At 44.1% G+C, this 26229-nt stretch overlaps 1 protein-coding gene across 2 annotated transcripts in view; it reads right to left on the bottom strand.

The window, feature by feature from the left end:
- PANK1 (pantothenate kinase 1) overlaps positions 1-26229 on the bottom strand; it is a 153547-nt gene that overhangs the window by 88930 nt on the left and 38388 nt on the right. For both annotated transcript variants that reach the window (XM_078642922.1, XM_078642923.1), the window contains exon 2: positions 13720-14072. In XM_078642922.1, the coding sequence (XP_078499048.1) occupies positions 13720-14072 (353 nt within the window). The remainder of the gene's footprint in view (positions 1-13719; positions 14073-26229) is intronic.

Raw genomic sequence — 26229 nt, 5'->3', positions numbered from 1 at the left:
CTCCATTCCTGTAACAGTAGACATGGTGGCGTCCAAATCCCAATGTGACGACTTTGCCAGCTTCTTCAACAAAACAATTGCCAAAATTGATCGATCACTCGGCACTATGCCCTCCTCCCACCCCTCTGCAACTTCCCATTTAAGACCAACAAACACAACCACTCGCTGGTCCTCCTTCCAACCTATCCAGGTTGAACTGATAAGCAATCTCATAGCCACCGCCAAACCCTCAACTCACTACCTTGATCAGCTTCCCCCGAGATTGACCAAAGACTTGAAGCTCACTCTAGCCCCTATCTGGGCCAAGATCATCAACAGCTCTCTGAGCGAGGGCTCCATCCCGGACTGCCTTAAAATAGGTCAAGTCACGCCACTACTAAAAAAACGGGCGTGGACCTCCAGGATATGAACAATTTCAGACCAGTTTCGAACCTTCCTCTCTTATCCAAAATCTTGGAAAGATGCGTACTGTGTCGCAACTATCCCAGCACTTAGAGAACACGAATCTTCTCGACCCATATCAATCGGGGTTCAGAAAAGGCTGCAGTACTGAAACCGCAATCCTTAATGTCCTGGACGATCTACACATGTCGCTCAACTCCAACCAATGCAGCCTTCTCATCCTCTTAGGCCTATCGGCTGCATTTGACACAGTTGATCATGCCCGGCTACTCAATGTCCTAAAGGAGAGAGCAGGCCTCAAAAAGACTGTCCTAAAATGGTTCTCCTCCTTTCTCAACAACCGCACACAAAGAATCAAAATTAAAAGCTGCGAATCGGACATTCTTCCCATCAGTAGAGGAGTCCCTCAAGGGTCAGTACTCTCTCCACAACTCTTCAACATCTACATGGAGCCCCTCACCTCAATTCTAAGGAAAGCGAACATCCCCTTCCACCTATATGCGGACGACACTCAACTCTATCTGGAAACCACGTCGATCACAGACATGCACAGACTGAACCACACACTTACTGAAGTTCAACTCTGGCTCTCATCCAACCACCTCAAACTCAATGAAGAAAAAACAGAAGTGCTCCTCATATCAAACAAAGAGGAAAACCCCCAAATTCTTGAATGGCTCAAATCCTTAAATGCCCTGAATGTTCCTCTTGTTCCATCGAACTCCATAAAATCCCTAGGGATCACCCTTGACCACAAACTGGATATGAAAGAACACATCTCAAAAACTGCCAAAAGTGCTTTCCTGTACCTGAAATTGCTCTACAAATTGAAACCATTCCTCCCCACGAAAGACCTGAAACAGGCCACGCAGGCTCTGGTACTCTCCAAAATTGACTACGGCATTGCCACTCTGACTGGAACAGCCAAATCGGACCTGCGACCTCTGACCTCTACCCTAAATGCCGCTGCAAGAATGGTCACGGGAACAAAGAAATATGAGCACATCACCCCAGCTCTTAAGGATCTGAAGTGGCTCCCTATTGACCAACGAGCCAGCTTCCGTACAGCCTGCCTCACACACAAAGCCCTGCATACAGGCAAACCTGAATACCTGGCCAACAAGCTCAAAAGGGCCGGTCAGTCTAGAAACCTCAGAAGCTCCAACACGCTCCTACTCATTCCTCTGAAATCCCAGAAACTCACAACATCTAGCAAATCCTTTGCGGGTAATGCTCCCAAGATTTGGAACTCCATCCCCCCACACATCAGAATGACCGCATCCTTCCCGAAGTTCAAGAAGTTACTCAAAGTCCTCTTCCTCGAACGTTCCGGAGCATACTAGAACTCCACCTGGACTTTGAAGTTCCATGATCTCTGTGACCCCAGAGCTGATTGACTTGCTTATGACTTTCTGCCCTGTTTTACGCTTGGCTGCTATTGTACAGACTGTACTCACTCATGTGCCCCTTGCCTTGTTTTCCGTCCGCATTGTCTGTCTGATGCCTCTGTACTTGCTGTGAAGCGCTCAGATACCCTCGGGTCCAGCTAGCGCTATACAAAACTTTAATAAATAAATAAATAAGTATGCATACGTGTCTTGGTCATGGTACTGCACACTCTCAAAAAGGACAGGTGATGTGGAAGAGTCACTTTTCTTCTTTAGTGGAATTTTCTAGGATTCCAGTGGATTTTCCGACCTGATCTTTCTTTGATAAATAGAAAGTGTACCAGTGTCGGCGTCGATATGGAGCTTCGACTGTTCATCATAGGAGGGCTCCTGATACACAACGCTTGCTTCTTGAGGATGACTCCTTCTTCCAAGTGTCACAGTTTTGGAATGTTCGAACCCTTTTTTCGGATCGGTAGCCTTAGGCCGTGCTGTTGGGGGCAGTCCGAATTTTATCGGCGGCTTCTGTCCTGGCGCCGATATGCGACCGAAGGACTTTGCTTTGTTGTCGCGCTTTTTACTTTGCGTCGACAGTTGTGCTTGCGTCGGATGCGTGCTCTTTTTTGTCGATTCGACTTGCTCCTTCGGGGCGCCTTTTGTTTTCGGCTCGAGGGCTTTGACGAGCTGTTGTTTTTCGACTCGGTGCCTCAGTTCGAGGGCCTTTTGAGAGTTGAGTCCTTTGTTTGTGTCGCGGTCTGTCGACGCCGACCTCGTTGGATCGACAGGTTTGGCTTTAGCGATGGACTTTAGCTCACCAATTTTTGGATCGACACCCTTTGCGGGTGACCTTTTAGGGTCGTCGACACTTTTCTTCGACGTCGATTCTGACGTGTTTGCACTCTTCGATCCGATGACTGACTTTAGCAGTTTCGGTTTCGTTTGTTCCTCGGTAGCTTTCGGTTTCGCTTTCGTTTGGGCGACCGATGGCTCATGTGATATATTCTTAGCCGGGCCGAGAGGCAGGGCTATAGAATGCTTAATATGATCTTGGCTAAGGCCTTTCGGCGATGCCTCGACCGGAGCCTTGGAAAGTTTAATAGTTTCTTGTGTAGGCCCAGTACCCACTGTTGGGCCTGGTTCATCACTCGAGTCGTCATCGACGGCTCCGATGGGGGACACGTCGTCCCTTACCTCTGCGACGTTTTCATCTTCAACGACGTGCTCTTCGTCGTCTTCATAGTAGGTGGAGTCGTGCTCCGAACCTGGATCCGACGTCTGTTCTGGATCCTCAGTCTCGACGACCTCATCGTCGTCTTCATCGAAGATATTCACCGGGTCGGGCGCTGGCTTCGTCATCGTTTGTCTTGCTGCACGTCGGAGCCTAAGCGTTTTCTTCAACCGGAACCGAGCACACGCTAGACAGTTGTCCTCGTTGTGGTTTGGTGATAGGCACTTGTTGCACACCGGGTGTACATCGATGTGCGGGTATGTTGAATTACAAAGGGGGCATCGTTTGAACGGGCTCCGTTCCATCGACGATCAAGCCTGTAGAGTCGAAAAGGCCACGCGGCGCTCTTCGACGTCCTGCTTCGAAAGAAACTGGAACAAGAACTCGGCACCGATCGAAAGAACAATACCGACGACCCAGAAGGCCTTTTGGCCTTGTATAAAGTTTTCCGAACTAGAGTTAAGGAAAGTACATCCGAACCCAATGGCGCAAAAAAACAATCTGAGGATGGAGAGGATGCCCATGCGCACTGTTGTCCAGGGGAGGAGCCACCTATCTTGTGATACTTCGAAGACTCTTCCAGGACAACGTTGTGCAATCATCTGGACCCAACACTAGGCGGCGATCTATGCATAAGATTTGAATTCAGCAGCCCACATGCCTCGAACAGAATAGTTGCGACTGAAGCAGAAACGGCCACAGCCTCCACTCAAGTAGAGGCTCAAAGCGCGCAAATTAAGAATATCCAGTGGAAGCTGGAAGAATTTGAAAACAGACAGAGGAGAAACAACCTCAGGGTCTTGAGGGTTCCAGAGGGGGCGGAAAGGTCAGACACTAGAGCCTATATAATTGATCTGTTTAAATCTGCCTTCCCAGAGCAGCTCGAGTGGAACTGGTCAGCCGAAATTCAAAGGGCACACCGCACCCCGTTTAAGATACGAGCCTCAGCAAGAGAGGGGGGATAAGCCACGGGCAATCCTGGTATTCCTAGGGAATTTCCTCCTGCGGGAGGCAATTTCAGAGAAGGCCAGACCAGAAACAAAGATCAAGTGGGGGGGGGGGTCTAGTTTTTTGTCCGTTCGACTTCTGCCACACCACGGTAGAGAGGGGCTGGATACTGAGGCAGTTAATTAAACCATTTCAAGAGAAAAATATCCAGATCTACCTTATTAATCCAGCACAATTGAAGGGGATTCTTGATGGACAGACCGGGTATTTTGCGTTTGAGATAAAGGCCAAAGAGTATCTGGATGCTGTGGGTAATCACAGGGAATAATCTCCACTGTTGAACTTGCAGTATTACGGTCTATATACGGTCACGGTTTGGTGGGGTGATGGGGCTGTTAAGCAACAATATGAATTATGGTTTGCTGCTTTCTTTTTTGTTTTTGGTATGTTTGATTTGTTAGGATGGGGGGCAATGTTAAAATACTGAGATTGATTTAGAAAGGACCCAGGCCGCTATTGCTGCATACATCACATGCACAGACCCAAGTCTGAGCACTTAATGAGGGTGGCGGGTGCAGGGGGGAAGGGGGTGGTGAAGGATGGGGGTGGAGGGGGTTGGGGGGGGCAAAATAAAACAAGCATTTACAATGCAACGGTTTCGCCTTTGGAAAAGTTTGAGCTATTGGCATTGTAAATGACAAAATTTTTATTTATGTGTTGGTTTTGAAAACAGATAAATAAATGGCATTGTCATTTACATTGGCAATAGCTCTAACAGCACTGTGCTCAGGTGATGCAGGCAGCACTTTGCACTCACGTGAAGCAGGCAGCACTTTACACTCACATGAATCAGGCAGTGCTCCATGGTGGTATGAGCCAAACAGCACTATACACTAATCGACACAAACCAGGCAGCACTGTGCTTGGGTGATGCAGACAGCACTTTGCACTCACATGAAGCAGGCAGTACTGTACTCTCATGTGAAGCAGGCAGCACTTTACACTCACATGAAGCAGGCAGCGTTCCATGGTGGTACGAGTCAAACAGCACTATACACTAATCGACACAAACCAGGCAGCACTGTGCTCATGTGATGCAGGCAGCACTTTGCACTCACATGAAGCAGGCAGTACTGTAGTCTCATGTGAAGCAGGCAGCACTTTACACTCACATGAAGCAGGCAGGGCTCCATGGTGGTACAAGCCAAACAACAATATATACTAATTGACACAAACCAGGCAGCACTGTGCTCGGGTGATGCAGGCAGCACTTTGTCCTCACATGAAGCAGGCAGTACTGTACTCATGTGAAGCAGGCAGCACTTTACACTCACATGAAACAGCCAGCGCTCCATGGGGGGTACGAGGCAAACAGCACTCTATACTAATCAACACAAACCAGGCAGCACTGTGCTCAGGTGATGGCGGCAGCACTTTGCACTCACATGAAGCAGGCAGCGCTCCATGGTGGTATGAGCCAAACAGCACTATACACGAATCGACACAAACCAGGCAGTACTGTACTCTCACGTGAAGCAGGCAGTACTGTACTCTCACGTGAAGCAGGCAGCACTTTACACTCACATGAAGCAGGCAGCGCTCCATGGTGGTATGAGCCAAACAGCACTTTACACTAATCGACACAAACCAGGCAGCACTGTGCTCGGGTGATGCAGGCAGCACTTTGCACTCACATGAAACAGGCATGTACTGTACTCTCACGTGAAGCAGCCAGCGCTCCATGGTGACACAAGGGAAACAGCACTTTACAATGTTCAAAGTAGGCAGCGCGGATATGAAGCAGACCTCACTCTACAGTGACTGAAGTGAAGACGTGAGTGCTCTAGGGTAATACAAAGCAGGCAGTGTTTTACACAAACTGATATCAAGCAAGCAGTGCTTTAGGCTGAATCAATGTAAACACAGCTTTCAACTATCACGAAGCAGGTAGTGCTCTATGGTGACAAAGTAGGCAGCACTTAATACTGACTGGTAAGATGCAGGCATCACTTTGCACTGACTAAAACCAAGGGTTAGGAAAGAGGGAGCACTTTAAAAAGGAAAACAAAATGCAGGCACACTTTACACCGACTGACACCAGGGTTAGTGGGATGTTGCAAGGGCTAGTGTGCCGGTGCAGGGAACTCCCCGGACAGGGCTCCGCCTCTTACCCTACCTGCTTCTCGCCAGCCGGGAGCACCGCGACGTCCGCCGGTGAGGCCCGTGTGCCGTGCCCCGCCTCCTGCTCGGCTTTCAGGCTACGTTGCAGATGCAGGATCCGGTAGCGGAGCTTCTCGTTCTCGGCGTCCCGGGCTGCTGGTCGCTTCTTCCTGCCGTGTCAGGCGGCTGATCTCCCCGGTCAGCAGGCGGATCGCCTCCTCCTGCGCGGCCATGTGGGCTGCCATGTCCAGGGAGGCCTCCAGAGCAGCAGCCGGGAGCCCGGCCGGAGACGAGGGAGGCGGGGATCTGCTGTGGGAGGGGAGAGGGAGGCGGGGAGAGGGGAGGCCGTGTTACATCGGTTAAGTATAAGAGGCTTCGATTTACTGGCCTGTTCCTCACAGACGTCTACAGTTAGAGGGGTGGTAGTTCTAGCTAAATCCACGTTGGGAGGGGCAAAGCGCTATAGGGCAGATACTTTAGGGAGGTGGGCACTGGATGAGCTTGATGTTGGATGTACAGTTTGTGTGATCTATGGTTCTAATCAGGGTGATCCTGATTGATTTGATTTTTTGAAAGTCGAACTAGCGAATTGGACTAGATCTATTATAGTGTGCGGGGATCCAAATATATCCGCTAACTTTATAAATAAGGGTACTTATGTAGGGCGAAAGTCTAGGGTATTCCGAGGGCGAAAGTCTAGGGTATTCCGAGCACGAGCTCTTTAATTAAGTCACACGGGCTAGCAGATGTCTGGCGGAACATGGAACCTAATAACCCAGGGTTTACATATTTTTCCTGTCCATTTCAGAAATATACTAAATTGGACTACTTTTTGGTATCTTCAACAGAATTGAAGAGGGTTAGTATTAATACGCTTCCGAAAATGATGTCTGATCATAGCCCATTAATTTTTTTATTTGATTTAGAAGCATTTAATAAAAAAATATTCAAGATGGAATTTTGAGAGGAAGCTATTAGAAGACACCAGATATGTGGAACATTTAAGGAAATGGGTCCAAGATTATTATGATACGAACTGTTTTAGTGTATCCAGGAATAATGTCTGGGATGCATTTAAGGCAGCTCTGAGAGGGGAAACAATTAGCTTCTCTGCTAGGCTCAGGAAGGAGGCTTTGCTAGAAAATGAGACTGACTGGCCAGCTAGCAGCAGCAGAAGAGCAACATATGAGGGATATTGGGCAGGGGAAGGAGGTGGTGGGCAGGCAGCAGAGGATTCTCACTATCAAAGCAGAGCTACATAAGTGGATAGCTCAGAAAACTGCCGGTGACTACCAGACCAATAGGAGTAAGCTCTATGAGACCGGAGAGCATGCGGGTAAATTACTGGCATTTCGGATTAGGCAGGGAAGCACCAAGAATATAATCTCAAATATTCGGGAAGGTAACCAGAATTATTCGGAACCAAATGATATCCTGAAAGTCTTCAAAAACTTTTATCAAACACTGTATAAAGAAGAGATTGGTCCAGATGCTGTTAACCGTGAGTTCGAGGAGATAGGCCCCCAGCTGGGTAATGCGGATAGAGAAATGCTAGATAAAGATTTGGTAATAGGTGAAGTGCTGGAAGCACTACATGAGCTAGCAGCGGGAAAGCCAGACAGTATCCCGTTAGAAGTTTATAAAAGTATCCAGAATGAGATCGCCTCAATACTGCTGGACCTATTTAGCGGGATAATGTGCATTGGTCTAATTCCAGATTCCTTGAAGGAAACAAATATCATTGTGTTCCACAACAAGGGGAAGCCCAAAGAGAACCCAGGATCATATCGGCCAATATCCCTCGTTAATAAGGACACCAAGATCTATGCCAAGGTTCTAGCTAAAAGGCTGGGAAGGATCATTGGCAGTCTGGTCTCCCCGTGGCAGCAGGAGTTCATCCCAGGCCGAGGGACAACTGACCATATCAGGCGGGCCATTACTCTTTTCGATGTACAGGCTGCCAAGGGGGGACGGATGGCCATGATTCTTCTTGACGCAGAAAAGGCCTTTGACCGCGTCACGTGGAAGTATTTATGGGGGATATTGGATCGAAGGGGCTTTGGCCCTAAAATTATGAGAGCTGTCAAGGCCATGTGTTGTGATCCTAAGGCCAGAGTCCAGTTAATGGGAGAAAGCTCAGAAAAAAATCACATTTGTAGGGGGACGTGTCAGGGGTGCCCCAGTTCACCTATTCTTTTCGTCCTGTATATAGATCCGCTGGTACGGAGGATTTTGGGCTGCAACGACATTAGGCCAGTAGTTTTTAACTGGTTTGAGACAAAACTGCTGGCCTATGCCGACGATTTGGCCATAATTACCCCCTAACCAGATAGGGCTATGGCAGTTTTTACAGGGATAGCTGGGGAATTTGGTCGCAGCTCGGGGTACCTTCTGAACGAAAGCAAGACCCATATAATTTGTACCAACAATATCAGAAGAGACGATACAAGATATTCTGATTCAGCAGTCTATTTAGGAGTCAGGGTTAGTTCAGTGACAGGCTCAATCATAAAAGATAATTTTAAACCGCTTTTAAAATCAATGAGGACAGACCTTAAAAGAATAGATGCCCTACATTTGTCTATAATAGGGAGGTCTAATGTATGGAAAATGACCATGCTCCCCAAGATCCTGTATCTCTTTCGCTCTATCCCGTTTCTGATAGAGGAGGGCCTGATGAAGTCAATAGAGGCAGTTTTCATGAGCTGTATCTGGCAATATGGTAAAATCAGGCGCTAAATGAAATATCTGTCTCTTTCACAGGAAAAAGGGGGGCTAGCAATTCCGAATGTCAGATTCCACCAGTTGGCTTGCCTGCTAACCCTGAGGGCAATATTATTTGATCCTGCCACAAATATGTCTGATACCCTGTTCGGCAACCAAATCCCACCCTCCATCTTTGAATTGCTGTTGGGCCTTGGGGCTTCTACTGCGGAAAACTGATCGGCGCTATTATAAGAAAATGCGGTAAAAGGTGTTAGATAGTGTTTGGGAGGTCAGGAAGTTAGTGCGAAGATCATTGGAAATTCTGAAAATTAACTATTATTTACCACTCTGTAACTCCTGCATCCTTCCACAATTCAGCAATGACAGAGTGGGGAGGCTTTGGGAGCAGCAAAGAATTAAAAGATTAGGTGACATTCTTGAAGGGGACATCCTGATGAGATTTGACAATATTCAGCAGAAATTTGGCATCCCGGCTAATCAAGGGTTTAAATTCTTGCGGATCAATAAAACTCTAATGGCTATTAGACCACGGATTTCCCCAGGGAGCAGAATTAATATGATGGACTAGTACTACCTATTAAGTGGTGGCACTAAGATTAAAATGGTATATAGATTCCGATTGTTGGAGATCCAGGATGACCTGGAAAAGTTTGAAGCGCCTGGGCAATGAAACTGGGGGACCTGGATGTTGATGTGGACAAAGCACTGCAATTAGCTGGGAAACTCTTCCGCTCCACGAATTTGAAAGCCCAACATTACAAAACCATTTTTAACGTATACTTTACACCAGCCAAACTATATGATAGGGGTAAAAGGGAGGAGGAGGATAGATGCCCTAGGTGTCTGGAAGGGCATGCTAGCCTACTACATATGTTCTATCAATGTGAGAAATTAAGCACAATCCGAGGGGAAATCGAGAAGTTCTGGGAGGGGCTGCTAGGTGTTAAGATCAACCTATCCCCTACCCTAATGATAATAGGAACTGATAGTAACCTGGGGTTGGAGAAGGAAGCCCTTGTTTTTATATCTGTGAAGGTCCGCCAGATTCTCATCTCGGCAGGCTGGAATGACACTGTAGCACCTTCCTTCCAGATGTGGCTGGCTAGACTTCTGGGGATACATAATATTGAATCTTCCCTATATGTGCATAGAGGCAGGAAAACAAGGGAATTGGGGCTGAATATCGGGCCCCTATTAAGAGGTGGAGGCACTCTTGCTTATAAATATGGTCAGTCTAGCAATGATGACAGTGAGTGGATGAGGGCTCCCATTATATATTGACCTCTGAAAGAAGCCGCTCCTGCAAAGTGTTTAATGGCACCATTATCACGAAGTAATGAAATATTATTCTCTGTCTATTTTAACTGTTTTTAGAAAGCCCTATTCTAGTTTGTATTTTATATAATTGTATCCGTTTTAAATCTGTGTATATTGGATTTTCTAACAATAATGCAATGTAAAATATATTTATTGTTGACTGTACCAGGTATTTTTTGAAAAAAATAACGTCCAGAGTTATCCTCAGTTTATGCTGAAATTATAGCACAGAACTGGCCCTTAAAAGTAACCAGGCATCCAACTCCAGATAGACAAATATGTCCTTCCATCTTAAAGCAGCTACTACAGTTGTCATACACTTTGTCAACACGGTTGGTGCTGATACGATGTCACACAGAAGCAGCCAGAACTTGTAATGGAAGGGAACTGAGCTAAATGTCAAACATTTCCTTTGAATCTTAAAAGTTGTGTGTAGAAATATGCACTGTGTAAATCTATAAATGCCACCAAGGCTCCTGGAAGAAAATAAGAGAAAACGTGTTGAAGAGCTAGAACTATCAACTGCTCCTTTATAAATGTGTTGGTATACTTCAGATCCAGGATGGGACAATAATCCAGGCTTGAGTTTTTTTTTTACAGTACCACGAAGGAATGGAAGTGGATGCTCTTGTTCATCTGGAGCATTGGTACCATCAATAGCACCTTTTGTGCCTTCCGAACAACATGCTTTGATGTAGAACTCTCATCACATTTAAAGCTTGCAGGACAGGAAAAACTGTATTTGATTTTGTAATAAGTCTTGACAATATTAAGCAATCCATTGTCTTTTCTAATCCTCTGGTAAAAAGGGAACTTTCACCGCGCACTTGACAGAGATTGCAGAGTGAGAGTTTTTTAGTATAGAGTTGGGAGCATTAAGACAGGCTAACGAAGGGTAATGGAGTGTTTGTCTCTTAGGTTTTTATATTTGAAATTATGGGTGGAGGCTACTACTTTTAGTGCTGCAGCCGTCTCCTCCAAAATGGCATATGGGAGCATCCATGAAGTCTACTGTCTATAAAACTTGAATTGACCTTTGGAGTTTAGTGTGTCAGATTTATCTTCAGAAGAATGAACTTCGTTGCCTGTATTGGTAAACAAACAAGCAAGAGCCACAAACGTGTTTATGCATAATGTTCTATTGTGCTTGAGGGATCTGTGAAGTGAATCTAAGCCACGAGGCATGCCTCACTGAGACAACACAACATGTCGCAAGCAGCTAAATAAGCAGAGTGCTTGCTTAACCTGATAGCCTGGTCCAAAGTTATCATTCCTTCTTAGGAACACATTCACAGTCCTCTTTATTACCTCTGGGAAACATATCAATGACACAGTCTAAATAGTTGCTTGCATTTCCACTACCATGAGCTAACAAAGAAGTAGGGCTTGTAGCCCTGAAACCTACAGACAAAGCTCTCTGACCCTGTTTTCTTGCTACCTTTTTCAAGAGGAGCAGAAAAGGCCAAAATAGTGTCACAAAAGCTTTTATTAGCCGCCAATACAACCTGTCAAACAGAAAACGAGATCTTTTATAGAAATAAAAGATTGGAGTTTGGGGGCCTACAATTCTTTCCCAGGCAGCATTAACCTGGCTTCCAGAGATTAGATTCAGAACCGTGTGCATGGTTTGGACATAACACTGGAACTAAGAAGCCCAGTAGATGTCTGGCATGTGCTTTAAGAAGTTACAGCACAAATTTAATAGAGGTGTCACATACTTTGCCATATGAAGCCTTCTCGCTGCCCTGTTAGTCACCTCATGAACCTTTATGCCGAAATCCACTGGAGAACCTTAATTGAGAGGGAGTCTGGTATACTGGCTTCATAGGAATTCATATTCAATAGTAAGTAAAGATGAGTTTCTTCTTGACACGTAATTATGAGGGGTGCAAGACATACAAGACTGTGAACTACAAGTCCTTGCACTTGTACATTATTATGTGCAACAAGAATGGCATTCTTCTTCTTCTTGATGTTTAATAGACTTCTCCCTTAACTGTTCCCTTAACAGTTGCCCTTAACTGTTCCTTTAACAATTGAGGTGACAGTAGTGGTGGTGATCCCTTAACAGTTGCCCTTAACTGTTCCTTTAACAATTGAGGTGACAGTAGTGGTGGTGATGGTGGTGGCAAAGGAAAAGGCGGAAAAGGGCCAGAATTGAAGCAGTTAATGGAATCACAGGTCTGGAAGAAAGCAGTGAACTTGAAGGATTGGCCAGTAGTGACATCATCATCATCACAGCGTGATTTGGCATTGATGGACACAGTGCTGTTTCCTGAGCAGATAAACCCTCAGGTCCCCTTGATTGATGCCTCACCCTCCACCACTGACATGAGTAGGAAGAGGATTTATGCTCCAGTAATAGACGAAAATGTATGAAAGCTCTCTTGCTTCTAACCTTTTTGATTTATTTTAGGAGTAGGGCATCTACAGATATAAACCCAAGCCTTCCTCGAATTCTTCCCCTCACAAGAAAAAAATATCTGTCGACAGAAAACCTGTATGGAGGCTTAATAAAGTAAATACATTTCTCAGAGTAGGTAAACCATCTCATAAAAAAGTGAAAAAAGATGCACTCATCCTAAATAAATACTGAGGAAAAAGTCTGAAAATACCAGAAGTTGAGTGAAGAGGTTACTGGATTGGGACACTGGGTTAATGGAAAAAAAGTTCCACCAAAAATTGATGAGCGAAAAATAGCCTTGTTGGTGGATCATTCACAGCGAGGCTAAAATAAAACTGCCGGTCTGACTGGCTGCACGATGGGAAGACTGGCAGATGCACTGATATAAGGCACATGAGTACAGCTTTATAAAAGGTTATACAGTATGGCCCACCATCTCAGACCATGGAAGGTTACTCCCAAGTGCAGGGAGAGGACCTTATGCTTTGGACTGGAAATCCTCTTCTCACCTATGAGAGTAACCTTATCCAGCCAAGGTATTGCACCTAGTACTGGAAATCACGTACTAATAGATGTTGTTGGACAACTTAGAAGAAGTCCATTGTCAGTAAAGGATAAATGAAGATCCAGCTATAGTAACCATAATCGGTTTGAGCTGACAGGTTATAGTTTCCTAAAATGACGGCAGAGTTGCTGTGAATGTCAATAACAGACAAGTGGCTCTTACAAATAAAGTTTTTCTTCTAAGTGGACACAAGGTTGCAAACACAACTGTGAACAAAAATACCTCGGAGATTAAAAAAAAAAGTATTCAGGGAGAACCCTTCTAGGTGAAAGTGAAGCCAAATCGTTGATAAAGCTGTAACACTATAACACAGGCTCCAATTAGAAAAAAAAACCTAATTAGGAGTCTATGTTCACATGAACGGTTTGGAGTGGGCAGAGCAGATTAAGCTGGATGGCAAAACGTGTGGATTCTGGATGCAAATGCTTACGTATAGTTTTCATTAAAACACTAGCTCAAGAACTTTCATACTGTGGAATTGTTGACATTGGTAGACATTTTAGTAGGTTTATATATTTTTTAAGTTAACTAACCATGGAACCCTTTTTCCCATTAAGTACTGGTCACTTTTTCCACATACCGTTCTAAAGTCCTCCTCAAACTTGTAAGCCCCACCTCCTGTGGCACAGAGTGTAGTGTGCAAGCTGGAGAAGTTCTTTTCACTCCCCATCTGAATGAACCTGTGCATTGCACAACTTGGAAAGCGGATAAAGTGTAGGTTCCCTGTGCGCCCACACATGGTCAGGTTTTTCAGTTCAAGGTGCACATCTCTGATCCCAGTTTTACCATAGGCTGTATTGGAGGTTAAATACTTCCTAATGCTTTTCAGGTTCTCCACCTCCTCCTGTTCCTCTTCAGCAGTAATGTCTTTTGGTTCAAAGTACACCAGTTTCACCAGTGTGCCGCCAATATCCATTCCAAACCACGGAAAAGCTACAGGAGAGGAAAAACATAAAAGACACTCCTAAATGTGGGCATCATATACACAACAGGCAAAAAAAACAGAATGTGCAACATGTCTCATTTCAATAACTGCTTCTAGCGCTTCCTATATTTATCACAAATAACGTAAACTTATTAGATGGAAGCAGCTATGATTTAGTGTTTTTTAAATACATTACAAGACTATTTCCAGCTCTAATACATTGATGGTATTGAACTTTCTAATACTATTCTTACTCCATAAGTATAAAAGCTATTGTATGATGGATTGAATTTTGAAACTTTAATTCAGGCATCTGTGATTCCCTGTACAACTATTACGATACAGAATGCAGCTGTCAGTGTGAAATACTTATGTACACACTAAACTCTAATTTTGGACTTTCAGGCATCAATATTAATAGCTGTGCTTCCTACCACTCAGCATACACAAAAATGATGGCTGGAATGCTTTAATTAATATCAGCCACGGGTAATTGCTCGGGCCGCATCCAAATTCATCTTTCTTTTGCACACCATATCACCACACTTTAGACCAGCTATATGCAAATCAGTCTTGACCCTGCTCAATGGGAAGTTCAGGCCAAGCTGCCAGGCTATGACCCCACTGAACCGGAACACAAGCAAACTAGTTTCGCCCTTATTAGGGTTCATCAGCCAGGTATGGTAAACAATGTTTACCACAAATCTTTTTCCCCCGCAGGGAATCACAACCCAGCTGTTACAACGAATTCGTTGTGATTCCGCATACCATTACTCTGCAAGTCGGAACAACGACTTGCGGGGGGGGGGGGGGGAATGGTGTTGGATTTAAAATCCAACACCTTCCCTATTGTCCGCACAGACTGGAGTCGGAATAGTAAATTATACTATTCCAACATCCAGCGCCCCCCTTCGCAAGTTGTTTTTCCAACTTGCGGAGTAATGGTATGCGGAATCACAACTTTGTAACAACCGCGTTGTGATTCCCTGCGGGGAAAAATACAGTGGAATAATAACATACATTCGCCAGGTATAGCTTGGTTCCATTGGCACAGTGTGCACAAGACCCACGTCTGGTCATATCTGTTACATTTATGGCATTGAAAACAAAAGTGATGGATGGACTGCTTTAATTAATCTCTGCCACTGGCACTCACTTGAGACGTATCCCACTACATCGTTTTTCGCCCACCATGCCACCTCAGTTTGAACTTAGCCACATTAAAATCAGCCTTGACCCTACTTCAGTGGGAACAGTCCAGCTCGACCTGCGAGGCACGGTCCTCCCTGAACCGGAACACAAGCAAACCAGGACTGGGGTCACCCTAGCCAGGGCTCATCAGGGTATTGCTTTATTGCTTCCAGTGACAGAGTTGGCAAGTGACCCATGTCTATCAGAGTACCCGGATACTGCAATCATTTTGTAGGCATCCACAGGCCTCATATTTTTGTGTTTCATAAGCCTATAAGTATCTAGACAGGTCTTCCATATGATCAGACTGGCTATTCTTCTAGTCTGCAGTTCTGTGCGATGGCCCACTTCACAAGTACTAACCTCAAGTCCAGAAAAGCTCTCTACTATTTATTGAGACCCTGCAGATGTTTTTGAAAGCAATTTGTTGAAGGTAATATGATTTAATAGTGCAGAAAACACTTCTTACAATGTCAGTACAAAAGAAAATGTTTCTGCAACTTCAGACCATGTGAAGGACATCTCCCTTCTTTGTTTGGCAGCTGAGAATTGATGGAGCAGTCTCTCTATGACTGTGCCATAGTCATTGCATTGTGTAGTTGAATTGATGTACATATTTAATCTGTATAAGCCGGTACTGTGAGGAGGCGATTAAGGGCAGTCTGCATCTTTGATGAGCCTACCTACATCAGACTTCTAAGCCTTGTTGAAGTTTGTGAAATGTATCTAGCAGGTTTATCACTAATAACCTGTACACTGTGGAAATGTTATTCCTGACCTCCGCTATCATGGATGTGATGAGCGATACAGCCAAGGAACTGAAAACATGCAGCATGCTAAGGGATGGGTGTCGTGTGTGACAGAGCTCTAAATGGCATTTAAAGTTATTCTGAAGAAGGTCAAATTCATAAAATGCTTTTATAACACTGCATCACTCCAAACCGTTTAAGGGTGGCTTGTTTCTCAGTGCTCATAGCTCTTTTCAATACACAGGGTCAGATAGAGCCATACATCCAGCCAATAACAACATGCTGCACGGTAATATAATGTTAAGTCAATAATACACTGTTCCCCCCCCCCATCAAATGTTGGTTTCTAAAATGTAGCAATTGTGATTCTGTGTCTTTCTTTATTACACATAGGTACATCTTGAAAAGAGAGAATGCACTCAAGAATGGAATGTGGAATCATGAAGGGAACATTCTGCAGGCATTAGGGTAGGGCCACCACTTTAACTAGTGCCATCGTTCCGACCACTGACAGAAGTAGGCGGCTGTATTTTAAAACATCTTTCCAGTCCTTTGACCATTGGGAGAATATGGTCTGTCCTGACCGTGATCTCTTCATTGTCAATGTAGCTCCCCATATATATTTTTTAAAGCCTGTGGTCACCCTATTCCGAGGGTTAGACACGCACTCTTTCATGTCCACCATTGGTTGGACAGGGGAAATGCTAGACTTGGCCCAGTTAACCCGATTTCGGAAAATGAGACGACTTATTTAGAATCTGCTCCACTCTCAGGCTTGAGTGTTTGGGAAGACTTGGGTAAAGGAAGGCCAACAGTATATAGGAATTGGCTTCTAGGTCTGTGGTCCATCTGATACATGGTAGGGTGAGAGTACCTTCAAGGGATTTTAATGAGTGCGAAAATTTTAAAAACACTTAGCGAATCGAATCAGGTGGGCTTAGTAATTTGAGCCCGCTAATGCAATTTATGCAGCGACATAAAGTTATATGTATTCAAAAACTGTCAATTATTGTTAATCAGTGAGTAGAGTGAGCAAAAGAAGAATTTAGGAGCAGGTGTATATAGAATTTTTTTTAATCTTTTTCTCTTTTCACATCAAATTAAAATGTTGGGTACAAGAAAGGCAAAGATGAAGAAGGGTGAATACAAAAAATCTACACAATCCTTACTACATCAATTGCTAAAGCTTTTCACCTATCACAAAATTAATTGAAAATTCAATGGTAGATAAAGCCACAGTCGACGTTTCGGTCTCTATTCTTTCGTGTAGGAGACCATCCTCAGGGCATGAATTTCATATCTTGAATACCCTCGTTTTTTCGAAAGCCCGAACCAGATTGACTAGACAGGTTTACTCACAGCAACCTTGTACCTGTGCGGTGCAAATTACTCTATCCACCTGGGATACCGGCTGGCTCCCATAAGGATACTTCATTGTAACACGCCAATTACCGAATCAGCCGCAGCAATAGGCAATTCATTCTCGGGTTCGGGCTTTCGAAAAAACTAGGGTATTCAAGATATGAAATTCAAGCTTTAGCAATTGATGTAGTAAGGATTGGGTAGATTTTTTGTATTCACCCTTCTGCATCTTTACCTTTCTTGTACCCAACATTTTAATTTGATGTGAAAAGAGAAAAAGATTAAACATTTTTCTATATACACCTGCTCCTAAATTCTTCTTTTGCTCTCTACTCACTGATTAACAATAATTGACAGTTTTTGAATACATATAACTTTTTGTCGCTGCATAAATTGCATTAGCGGGCTCAAATTACTAAGCCCACCTGATTCGATTCGCTAAGTGTTTTTAAAATTTTCTTACTCATTAAAATCCCTTGAAGGTACTCTCACCCTACCATATCTTTTGCCCAAACCTTCAAGGGTATACTGGGTTGCCCACTATCAACTCCCATCTGATACATGTCAACTTCATATCAAGAAGGTTTGCTGCCAGAGGCTAAATCCCTGGTGCAAAACACAGAAGTGAAAGTGGATACCATTGCCGGGTACCCTGCCCAATGCAGAATGGGTATGACAAAGCCCAAATGATCCTGAGCCTCACCACAGGTTCTTTTAGATAAATATCCGATTCAGGAGGAACATATATTCCCAGTCAAGGTAATCAAAGACTTTTTCTAGAAGTAATCTGAGATGCAGTAAGTAAGGAAGAGGAAAACATAAGTAGCCATTTTACCTGTGCCATCAACTCCATCAATCAACCAGGGGTTTTAGTGCCCTGCCAACTATATTTGAGCACCCATGAAGTGATATCCCATGCCCAATGGTATGAGGGTTCATGCTCGCTACTCTCTCAAATAGGCAACTAGTATGCCTGTTCTTAAGAAAGAAGTGATAGAAAAATAAAGGGTTGACCCAAGAATCACTGGGGACCTGGTGTATTGAAATTAAAAAAAAGAAAATAAGAACAGTTGTCCCTCATATACATCTAAAACATTAATTATAGCTCAATTTTTTAATAAAGGATTTTTTCGCCATCTAAGAATAGGTGCCAGTGACAAACATGCTCAGTGTTCTCTTTAGTGTGATACGCATGACTAAAGTGATCAAATGTGCATATCATCTAATCCGACAAAGCAGGGCCCGTTTAATTACAATACAAAATGTAATTATGAGACTGGCACTAGTCAACACCGATTCGATCCCTTTTAGGGATGTGGGATCATCATCAGGACTCTAGGGATATGGAGGCCGAAATAGATTAAAAGATAGTTCACTCGTCCGAAGGAAAGTCAAAGGCCCTGTACCAATCACACAATCCGGCACCCTTAAGATTCCCCAAGCGGACCATTCTCCGCAGGGGCTCCATACTGGAACTCTCCACTACCTTTTGACCTTTGAGGCCACACAGGGATCACTGAATCGCATGGGGTGATTTTTGTTATTGGTCCACGCTCAAGTTTTCACAGGCACCAGCTACAACTATCAACTACATAACATTATAGGAATTCCATCCTTCCCCTATCCTCTGGACCATTGGAGCCCTGCAGCTATTGTTGAAACATACTTTTCTGATCCACTTCAAGAAGGCAATATTACCGGCTACTTCTCTAATCACAGCCTTGTTGTTCTGGGCCCTTGTGCACGGCTTCTCCATCACAAACGAATTCCACAAATATGTGAATTACCACGTCTTCTGACAAGCACTTGGATCCCAACATCATTAACTGCCTGTGTTTCCTACCAGCCTTCCTGTCACAATGGTGCTCTCTAGCTTTCTCTAATAACATGAACGCCTTACAAAACCAATTGTTATTGTTATTATTATTACTATTAACAATGTACTCATATTTTTCACTCACTCCGAGTGTTTTTTCTTTATCAATGTTGCCACTATCACAACAATATACATTTGTGAATTGAACAAGTCATCCTCTGCTTGTCATCCATTTGAAGAGAAAATTAACTAATGTTGCTCTGGAAGAAGCAATTTTTTGGGTGGAAAGATTGTTGCAATAATCTAAGCAGCAAAACTGTACGCTGTACGTTTGCCTTTTGGTGTAAACAAAGAGTATCCTTATGCATTTCATACATCACGGTTCTGTCACTATCTGTCTACTTAACAGTCACACAGTATCCACCAATAACTTTCAATGCAAGTGAACAGTGTCTAATTTAAAGAAGACTGTGTCCCTAGAGCTAGATGATTTAATGGTTCCTCCACAAAATACCTTCTTACATAAAAGAGGCAAGTGGCTGCAGCGTCTACTACAGAAATTGAGCCTCCAGGTACTTGGGTGACGCATGGAGGCATGTGCCAAACCAAGTCTGTTCCAACAACCGGCGCATGATTGAGAGAATATAAAAATATTATATCCAGACACACACACATACATACATACATACATACACACACACAGGCAGTATCTTCTGATGAATTAACTGAAGAGACACAGGGGGTTCCTAGGAAGGGTCTTTAATGCAGCATAGGCATGATGTGTTTCGGTATAAATACCTTTCTCAAATGCCATAACACATCACAGCTTTCCCTCCAATCTTACTTTTAAATTGTCTGAACACTCCCACAATTAATTGTAGTATTCGCCGTGTTCGCATTTCCTGCTTCTCTGTAGTCCACATTGGTAAACTGCAGTACCCAGCGTGCACCTCTCAGGATAACTGGGTTAAGTACTGATTTCCGGCTTATTCATCTCTTAGCGAGGGCCCGAGGAGTGCAATTAAAATGTCCAGTTGGCTATAAAAAAAACGTTGTTGCTGCAGGTTTCCCCTCCCCAGTCCCCAACGTCCAGCCGGATGTAGATATATATCCAAGATGACATTAACCATCTTCAGAGGAAGGTCCAAGTTGTTCAGCTGTCGCCGCTCCATCTCCAAGCATGAAGGTGGAGGATGTGAAGGCCTCCCCTCAATCTCCAAGCATGAAGGTGGAGGCTGTGAAGGCCTGGGTGCAGAACTCTGCATCAATGCTGTAGTAACAGTTCTTCCCAGAGGGGTAACCTAGCTTGAGAATCCATGCTCAAGCCCAAGAGTTCTGGATACCACACTCTCTGCCCAATTCAGAGCCACTAGGATGGCTTGGGCCTGGTTAGTCGTGATCTTCTTGAGAACTCTGGGTAGGAGTGGCATTGGTAGAATGGCATACAGGAGTCCAGAGTTCCAGTCAAGGTGGTACGCGTCACAAAGCAAGAGACACATTGGAAACTCTAAAGTACACATGTGCTGACATTGCATGAGAAGGAGCCATGGTTCTCTACGTTCGTGGAAGCGGCGTTGTGCCACCTCTGGGTGTGACAGCCATTCATTATGCTCGAGGCGCTGACGGCTGAGCTGGTCCATTCTACCATTCATGAATCCTGTGTGGTGATTCATGTCCAGGAAAATTCTCTGGTGGTCCAGCCATTTTCAGAGCCGCAAGGCCGACTTGCACAGGTCTGTGACTCCAGCTATTCTGTTTGTTGCAGTACCAAATGGCAGTGATGTCGGTAAGAACCTGTATCAGCCTCCCTTTGATGGACAGCAGGAAGGCTTTCAGTGCCTAGTGGGTGGCCCTCACATCCAGAAGGTTGATGTGGAGCAGAGACCCCACCAGAAACCAGAGGCCTCTGATTTCCACCTCTCACAACCCAGGAGTGATACATTAGTCACCTCTGTCAGCTGTGGAAGAGAGAGGGGTCTGTGTTGTGTGGCGTTTAGAACTCTGAGTGAATTTTCCCGACTCATGCACTTATATAGGGTCAATTCACATTGCCCTTATATAGGCATAGAAATCAATCCCTTATTAGGCATAGTCCATGCGACCCAAATACAGTCATGGCTTCATTCTAACTAAGGGATGGAGCTGATTAGAACCTAGAGAAATCTTGGGTAGATTCTTGGCAAAAACAACTAAACCTATGCTACACAATACTTACTTCTTCCCGCGTACTCGACTTAGGTTAGGTACATTGGGGTAGACTTATTTAGAAGCACCAGTTGAGTATTTTTAGTCAATGTTATTTATGTATGTATTTTTATACGGCTTAGAAACCATACAATGCTTTTACAGTATTATTTTCTAATACTATTCTCGCTGTAAGCATTATACTTTGTAGTCTGCTTAACGATTGTAGCAGTTCACTTCTCTTGTATGAGAAAGAAGACTGTTCAATAAACCTTTTTATTGAAAACGCCCATCTCTCTATTTCTCTACAAATCAGTTGAAACGAAGCATGCACGATTGACTGAGTGAAATACTTATCTATTGTTTCTACGACTCAGAGATATATTTCTTATTCTTGGGAAACAAAGTTGTCATGTTTATGCGGTTGTCAGAGACCAATACCTTCTTGTGAATTCGAGAACGTTTCTAGTAACCTCTGAGCTAGCTGGCACTCACTATTAAGTTTAGTATATTCGATAGAGACCTAGTCGACCTCAGTCCTACGTCTAATCTAAGGGATATATTATTCCAATGCGCAGAGCCTATTGGGAATATAGGAACTACACTACATCTGCAGCTTAATTGCGGTCCAAACTCCACCACTGCAGATCTTCTGTAGTCTCCTCTGAAATCTTAACACTGTCGGAGAGGTCCCCTTGATTTTGGGCACACTGGGACATCAGATCCCAATGCAGCGTCTGCATATGCCACCTAGAAGCTGGATGCAGGAGGCAGGAGGCAATCAATTCCAGAAGCCTCCAAGCCGACCTCACTGAAAACTAGGACCTAGGCTGAAAAATCCGGAACATAGCCTGAATGTCTTGTGCTCTCTATTTATCAGGAAAAGGCATGAAACTGAACTGTGTCCAGAATGACTCCAATGAAGGGGGGTATCTGAGAAGGAGCTCCTTCAGCATGTTGATAGTGAACCCTAAAGACAACAGGATGTTCACTGTAGTCTGGAAGTAGCGGACGACTGGCTGGGGCGAGCCTGTTTTCAACAGTCAGATGTTGAGGTAGTGGAAGACTGGCACCCTAACGTCCCCCTGAGGTATGGTGCCACCACAACCATCCTTTTTTTTAACACCCAAGGGACATTGGAAATACTAAAGGGGTGCACAGCAAACTGAAAATGTCCCTGTCCCACCATGAACCGCAGGTAGCATTGATGGGCTGCCAGGATGGTATAGGCGCCATGCAGGTCTAACACCATCACCTAGAGTTGGGGGCAGACAAAACCTGGGCTTGGGTGGGCATTTGGAATTTCTCCGTCTGGCGTTGTCTTGATAGCCTCTTTGGACAAAAGGGCTTGCACTTATTACTGCAATATAGCTAGATGGTCCTCTGTCAGTCAATGAGGAGACGGTGGAAGTTGCGGCAGCAAAGAAAAGGAATGGAAGGGTGTAACCTTTGTGTATGACCTGCAGACCCTGCCTGTTCAAGGTAATGGCCTGCCAACCCAGGTAGTCGTAGTGATCTTAGAAAGATACGCTAACGAGGCTTAGAAGATTGGGATGAGGGAAGGGTGGGCTGTGCTGGCCGCTGACCTTGGCTGCAGTGGCTTTGGTACCTCGGCCATGATTGCGATACTGCTGGGTTCCCTGAAGTGGTTGGACACTCTGCCAGAATGGGGCGCCTCCGCCAAAGCCATGAAAGGAACTGTGGAACTGCTATGGTTGATGAGGTCGGGAGGAGAGGCCAGAGGAACGAATCATAGCCATACCCTCCTTAAAGTGTTTGAGAGCGGAGTCAGCCTTATCCCCGAATAGGCAAGTCCAGTCAAAGGGCATGTCAATCGGGGGGACTGGACAACGCCGGAGAACCCAGCGGAGAGCAGCCATGCATGGTGGCAAATGGCAACACTGGAGCCAATAGCCCACTCTATGGAATAAGTGGTGTCCATGAATTGTGAACGTGTTCTCATCATGAATCGCCTGAAACAGCTTAGGAAGAAGGTCTTCAGGCACACCAGGGAGGACTTGTGCCACAGAGTTTCAAAGAGTGAGGAAATAGCCCACCAAGGAACGGAATGGCAGGCCAGGCTGGTGGAAGAGAAGGCACGTTTCTGGAACATTCCCATTCTTCGATTCCCTGTCAGAGGGAGTTGACAAAAAAGTATTGGTGTTGGAACTACTTGTGGAGGCCTGCACCTCAAGGCTGTTCGGTGAGGGGTGCTGAGAAAGAAAAGAAAGAAAGGTTGCCAGAAGAAGGGCAATGGTGCCAGGCAACCTGACGATTGGCTGGTAGGCCAAAACACGATTTAGTCCAAGCAAGGTAGCCATCAGACTCTCATGAAAGGGCAAGAGAGATTATGAGGACATCTGTCTAGGCTGGAAAACTTTGGCCTCCCTACGCACTAATATGCCGTAGTAAATAGATTCTTCTGAGGCTGGCCCTGTGGGGGGAAACAGTGCAGTCTCTGGGGAGGTTCAAAGGTGCCTGCTCCTACATCGCAGCGAAGACCTGGAACCAGCTCCCAGTGAACATCAGACGCTCCCCGGCCCTGCACATGTTCAGGAGGGACCTCAAGACCTGTTTTTATAAACACTTCTCCCAATATCCCTACCTCTCTAGAAAATAAGTAGCAAAAAACCTATTGTGTGAGGAGTGACTACCTTTGTAGGTCACCATAACTGAGATCTATTAAAAGATGCATAAAACCGTAGGCGCAATGAGCACGTTTGGGCACAAACTTTGAGGACATTGCAAGAACAATGTAAATCTTGCCTCAATGGCTAGTGTCGATCCTAGTCATATCCCGCAACAATCTCTTTTCAGCCCCCCTAGCTAGCACGTACATTTAGGAAATCAAGACATTGTTAGGGACTTCTAGTCATTCAGTTTCTACTCCACAAGAAAAAAGACTAAGAAATGGAGATGATCTAATGGAGGATGAAAAAAAACTGAGTTCAGCTTGAAACATAGATTATTGCACTACAGGACAACCCAATCTTCCCTAAAGAACTGAGTACTATAGTCTATTCACAAAAATTTTCCCAGAGGAATTGTTTCCACCCTATCAACGATGTGATCCTGTTGTATACCATTTATTAACTCATGAAATTAAACCCAGGCGTAATGATGTAGAAAAGAGTATAATGTACTTTAACTCAGTCAATATTTCATCATATATATTGTGCATACATTTAGTACAAACCACATTATATGCATCACAGTACAAAGCAGCTCATACATATGTTTGTATAGTCACCCTGGTGCAGCCACAAGACCCCACAAATTTACTAGTATCAACTCATTGTAGGGATCTAGAGAAGCACAGTCAATCCTCTTAACAGGGTGGGTTCATAAATCCAAGGTTCCTACAAATAAAATATTAACATTCAAAATATTAAAATGTAACTTTAACACAACGTAAGATGTAACATATAATGTTAAGAAGGATAGATTGTCGACATTTCAGTCTCAAGTGGCCATATAGATCAACTTGAACCATGACATAAGAAATTAGGTTCTTAGCACGGGGTGGGGCAACAACCTCAAGTTATCATCATCCCCTGCCAGGGTGAATCCTCAAACTCACTATATTGACCCGAGCTCATGTAAAATGTAATTAATGAAGTGACACAAAAACTACAAAATAGGAAACTGGAGATACAAATGTTTTAAGTTTTAAGTAGAAATAGCATAAAGTGCCAGTGATATTCAAAGGTTAATGTACAACACAGCCTAGACGCAAATAGGCGCTGAACACAATGTAGCGCAGGTCAGATAAACTGATTTGAGAAGTTTTTGGGAGGTGAGAAATGAGTTGTCTTTTTCTAATGGTATCATTTGGAGGGGTGATAAGGTTGTTCCTGCTTTGGGCGTGAGAGACATTGTGGTGAGACAATGGTCATGAGAGTCACAATGGTATTATCAGGACTAAACAATCGGTCAAAAGACTGTTTTGGTGGCCTGGTTTAGATATTTTTGTTGAGCGCATTGTCAGGGATTGCTTTCATTGTGCTAACTGATAAATCCTTGAAAACTTTGAAACCTAATATTAAAGGTCATATTGTCCCCAATGGTCCTTGGGAGTCTATTGCAATGGACATCATGGGTCCGATTGGTCCTTTGAACAAGTACATTATTGCTGCCATTGATCTATTCTCAAAACGGCCTGTCATAAAAATTGTAGATAAAGTTAATACTGACAATGTTTTACTTTTCCTTGATGAAGTTTTCACTGAAGAAGGTTTGCCTATTAGGGTGTTTACTGATAATGGGGTACAATTTTTATCCAATAAGGCTAAAGATTACTTTCAGAAAACTGGTGTTGTACATTGTACCACATCTTTGTATAATCCGAGCGGAAATGGTATTATAGAAAGATTCAATAGGGTTTTGAAAGGCGCTATACAAATGTTTGGTGTTGAAGATGGTAAACGGGAAACTCAAGTAATGACGACAGTGTGGAAGTACATGACTGATTGTGCTCCTTTTCAGATTATGAGAGGTAGATTACCAAGAACCAAAATAAATATATCTTGGTTAATTTCTTCTTCTAGGTGTCAGGTGAATCTTGATAAAGTTAAGAAAAGAATGGAGAAAACTCATTTAGTGAACAAACACAAATTTGATTTAAGTAGCAGTTCCAAATCAGACCCTATTGTACAATTGTAGGTATGTTGGTAAAAGTCTAGAAACCATGGAGGGTATCAAAAGGTGATAGTCAATTTATGGGTCCATTTGTTGTAACCATTTGTTGTAAAAGAAGTCTTGAAGAACGCTGTCAGACTTTCAAATGGGAAAGTTTGGAATTTTAACAAGATTGCTGTGCTCAAAGGTAACATGAATTTGTACAAAGAAGAACTTGTTTCTAAA

Source organism: Lissotriton helveticus, chromosome 5_1, assembly GCF_964261635.1.
Source record: "Lissotriton helveticus chromosome 5_1, aLisHel1.1, whole genome shotgun sequence".
NCBI classification, from domain to species: Eukaryota; Metazoa; Chordata; class Amphibia; order Caudata; family Salamandridae; genus Lissotriton; species Lissotriton helveticus.
Note: the sequence above shows the minus strand (reverse complement) of the source record. Positions and strands in the feature narration are given on the sequence as shown.